At 44.6% G+C, this 4,517-nt stretch overlaps 1 protein-coding gene across 1 annotated transcript; it reads left to right on the forward strand.

Annotated features, from left to right (window-relative positions):
• The first annotated feature begins 536 nt into the window (after positions 1-536).
• Positions 537-3,799, forward strand: LOC135531018 (dnaJ homolog subfamily B member 12-like). The gene is made up of 2 exons (XM_064959167.1): positions 537-605; positions 3,589-3,799. The coding sequence occupies exons 1-2, from the start codon at positions 565-567 to the stop codon at positions 3,776-3,778; spliced, it is 231 nt and encodes a 76-aa protein (XP_064815239.1). The 5' UTR covers positions 537-564; the 3' UTR covers positions 3,779-3,799.
• Positions 3,800-4,517: the final 718 nt, after the last annotated feature.

Below are 4,517 nucleotides of genomic sequence, written 5' to 3' on the forward strand. Positions count from 1 at the left end.
GTTGTTGTTGTTGTTGTCTAACTAACCTGTATAGTTTACCATGTCAGGTTGTTGTTGTTGTTGTCTAACTAACCTGTATAGTTTACCATGTCAGGTTGTTGTTGTTGTCTAACTAACCTGTGTAGTTTACCATGTCAGGTTGTTGTTGTTGTTAACTAACTTGTATAGTTTACCATGTCAGGTTGTTGTTGTTGTCGTCTAACTAACCTGTATAGTTTACCATGTCAGGTTGTTGTTGTTGTCTAACTAACCTGTGTAGTTTACCATGTCAGTTTGTTGTTGTTGTTGTCTAACTAACCTGTATAGTTTACCATGTCAGGCTGTTGTTGTTGTCTAACTAACCTGTGTAGTTTACCATGTCAGTTTGTTGTTGTTGTTGTCTAACTAACCTGTATAGTTTACTATGTCAGGTTGTTGTTGTCTAACTAACCTGTATAGTTTACCATGTCAGGTTGTTGTTGTCTAACTAACCTGCGTGTATGTGATTTTTTCAGGAGGCTTCGCGCTCTTTTGTCCAGCTGCTGCCCATCCGTCATCCTAGTGGTTGTGTCAGCTCTCAGTCAGATGATGGTCTCCGCCGCCCCCTACAGCCTCAGCTTCAGGCCGTGAGTCTAACCCCTGACCCCCCCTCCCCCACACCTGGATAATCAACTCATGGAAGTAGCCTGGTCTTTATTTATTTCACCTTTTATATAACCAGGTGCAGGTCAGTTGATAACAAGTTCTCATTTACAACTCACGACCTGCCCAAGATAAAGCAAAGCAGTGCGACAAAAACAACAACAGAGTTACACATGGGATAAACAAACGTACAGTCAATAACACAATAGAAAAATCTATATACAGTGTGTGCAAATGTAGAAGATTAGAGAGGTAAGGCAATAAGTAGGCCATAGAGGCAAAATAATAACAATTTAGCATCAACACTGGAGTGATCGATTTGCAGATGATGTTCAAGTAGAGATACTGGGGTGCAAAAGAGCAAGAAGATAAATAATAATATGGGGATGAGGTAGTTGGGTGTGCTATTTACAGATTGGCTGTGTACAGGTACAGTGATCGGTAAGCTGCTCTGACAGCTGATGCTTAAAGTTAGAGAGGGAGATAAGTCTCCAGCTTCAGTCATTTTTGCAATTCGTTCCAGTCATTGGCAGCAGAGAACTGGAAGGAAAGGTGGTTAAAGTAAGTGTTGGCTTTGGGGTTGACTAGTGAGATATACCTGCTGGTCAGGATGATATCTAAGAGGGTGCCCATGATTACGGATTTAGGGTTGTACCTAGTAGGTTCCTTGATAATTTGTGTGAGATTGAGGGCATCTAATTTAGATTGTAGGATGGCCGGGGTGTTAAGCATATCCCAGTTTAGGTCACCTAACAATATGAACTCAGAAGATAGATGGGGGCGATCAATTCACATATGGTGTCCAGGGCACAGCTGGGGGCTGAGGGGGTCTATAACAAGCGGCAACGGTGAGAGACTTGTTTCTGGAAAGGTGGATTTTTAGAAGCTCGATTCGTTTGGGCACAGACCTGGATAGTAAGACAGAACTCTGCAGGCTACTTCTGCAGTAGATTGCAACACCGCCCTTTGGCAGTTATATCTTGTCGGAAAGTGTTATAGTTAGGGATGGAAATTTCAGGGGTTTTGGTGGTCTTCCTAAGCCAGGATTCAGACATGGCTAGGGCATCCAGGTTGGCAGAGTGTGCTAAAGCAGTGAGTAAAACAAACTCAGGGAGGAGGCTTCTGATGATAACATGCATGAAACCAAGACTTTACGGTTACAGAAGTCAACAAATGAGAGCGCCTGGGGAGTGGAGCTGGGGGCTGCAGGGCCTGGATTAACCTCTACATCACCAGAGGAGGAGTAGGATAAGGGTACGGCTAAAAGCTATAAGAACTGGTCGTCTAGTGCGTTCGGAACAGAGAGTAAAAGGAGCAGATTTCTGGGCGTGGAAGAATAGATTCAAGGCATAATGTACAGACAAGGGTATGGCAGGATATGAGTACAGTGGAGGTAAACCTAGGCATTGAGTGACGATGAGAGAGGTTTTTGGAATGTTCCAACCAGGATTAATGGAAATCTGGAATTTTGGAAAATTTACCGGAGTTTTGCAACCCTGGATGTGCTGTCTTAAACTCCCATAGACATACATGTGACTATGATGTTTTATTACACAACTTCCCCCAGAATAATGCAATCATTTGATGAGTCTTCTTTCCTTGTATTACAAAATGCTGAACTGTCTTTGATGGGACAGATTATCCTCCAGTTGCTATGTTATCCTGCTATGACAATGGATTTCACAATTTGGAAATTGTTTGGAAAGGGTGGTTTTCAGCAGTTTTTTTTGTGTGTATTTGTTAGCTGTATTAGTTTGACTTGGGGTGGTGAGATGGCACCCTATTTCCTATATAGTGCATTATCCCTATGGACACTAAATAGGGACTGGGGTGCCATTTGGAACACCGCCTGGTAGTCTTTAGGGAGGTCACAGGTCATAGATTGACTTTAGGGGAAAGTAGTCGTCAGCAGGGACTCTTTGACCCGTGGTTAAGGCCCGGGGATGGCTGGCCCGTGGTTAAGGCCCGGGGATGGCTGGCCCGTGGTTAAGGCCCGTGGTTAAGGCCCGTGGTTAAGGCCCGTGGTTAAGGCCCGGTGATGGCTGGCCCGTGGTTAAGGCCCGCGGTTAAGGCCCGCGGTTAAGGCCCGCGGTTAAGGCCCGCGGTTAAGGCCCGCGGTTAAGGCCCGGTGACGGCTGGCCCGCGGTTAAGGCCCGTGGTTAAGGCCCGGTGATGGCTGGCAGGCTTGGGCAGTATACCAGGGTATTTGGAAAAAGCCACAGTATGGTTTTTCAATACTGTCAAAACTATTTATTTGTCATTTCTCAATAAATGTGAATATTTGTAGCTACTTTTTAAATTAATACCTGCAGTCAACTTGTGCAATAAGGAAAAGTGTGATACCTGGTCAGTTGTACAACTGAATGTATTCAACTGAAATGTGTCATCCTTATTTAACCCAACCTCCTCTGAATCAGAGAGGTGTGGGGGAGCTGCCTTAATCAACATCCACATCATCGGCGCCCGGGGAACAGTGGGTTAACTGTCTTGCTCAGGGGCAGAACGACAGATTTTTACCAAGATCGATTCCCCGAGCTGACAAGGTAAAAAAAAAAAAATCTGTTGTTCGGCCCTGAACAGGGCAGTTAACCCACTGTTCCCTGGTAGGCTGTCGATGTAAATAAGAATTTGTTCTTAACTGACTTGCCTAGTTAAATAAAAAATAAAAATAAAAATTCACTCACTGCTTTCTCTCTGTCTTTCGTCTCTCTCTCTCTTTCTTTGTCTCTTTCCGTCTCTCTCTCTCTCTCTCTGTCTCTCTCTCTCTGTTTCTCTCTCTCTCTCTCTCTGTCTTTCTCTCTCTCTCTCTCTCTCTCTCTTTCTCTCTCTCTGTCTTTTCTCTCTCTCTCTCTGTCTTTCTCTCTCTCTCTCTGTCTTTCTCTCTCTCTCTGTGTCTTTCTCTCTCTCTCTGTGTCTCTGTATCGCTCTCTGTCTCGCTGTCTCTGTCTGTATCTCCATCAAATTCAGGTCTATTGGACACACCCACAAGAGGTACACGGAGACCTTGAGGGTGCCGTACTATGTGGGAGACCACTTCTCCAGGGAGTACAACGGACTGAATCTGAAGACTGTGGAGAGGAGTGTGGAGGATGACTACATCTCCAACCTCAGAAACAACTGCTGGAAGGAGAAACAACAGAGTACGTTCACGTTGTAGTGTGAGAATAACATGGTCATTTAGCAGACACTTCCAGAACGGTCAGCGTGGACAGTGACGCCTAATTCAGTATGTTGATCCGTGTGGGAATCGAACCCACAACCCCAGCATCATACTCATAGAACTGCAGCTGCTGGAAGCAGAAGTAGGTTGAGTTTTCTAACAAGCTTCTTCTCCGTTGACCTTTTTGTCTGTCTTGGGATGATGAAGTTGTACTATTGATTCATCAATATGTTATTGGTCAAATATTATTGGTCACGTACACGTGTTTAGCAGATGGTATTGGTCACGTACACGTGTCTAGCAGATGTTATTGGTCACGTACACGTGTTTAGCAGATGGTATTTGTCACGTGTTTAGCAGATGGTATTGGTCACGTACACGTGTTTAGCAGATGGTATTGGTCACGTACACGTGTTTAGCAGATGGTATTGGTCACGTAACGTGTTTAGCAGATGGTATTGGTCACGTACACGTGTTTAGCAGATGGTATTGGTCACGTACACGTGTCTAGCAGATGTTATTGGTCACGTACACGTGTTTAGCAGATGGTATTTGTCACGTGTTTAGCAGATGGTATTGGTCACGTACACGTGTTTAGCAGATGGTATTGGTCACGTACACGTGTTTAGCAGATGGTATTGGTCACGTACACGTGTTTAGCAGATGGTATTGGTCACGTACACGTGTTTAGCAGATGGTATTGGTCACGTACACGTGTTTAGCAGATGGTATTGGT

Source organism: Oncorhynchus masou, unplaced genomic scaffold (genome assembly GCF_036934945.1).
Source record: "Oncorhynchus masou masou isolate Uvic2021 unplaced genomic scaffold, UVic_Omas_1.1 unplaced_scaffold_14920, whole genome shotgun sequence".
In the NCBI taxonomy this organism is placed as follows: Eukaryota; Metazoa; Chordata; class Actinopteri; order Salmoniformes; family Salmonidae; genus Oncorhynchus; species Oncorhynchus masou.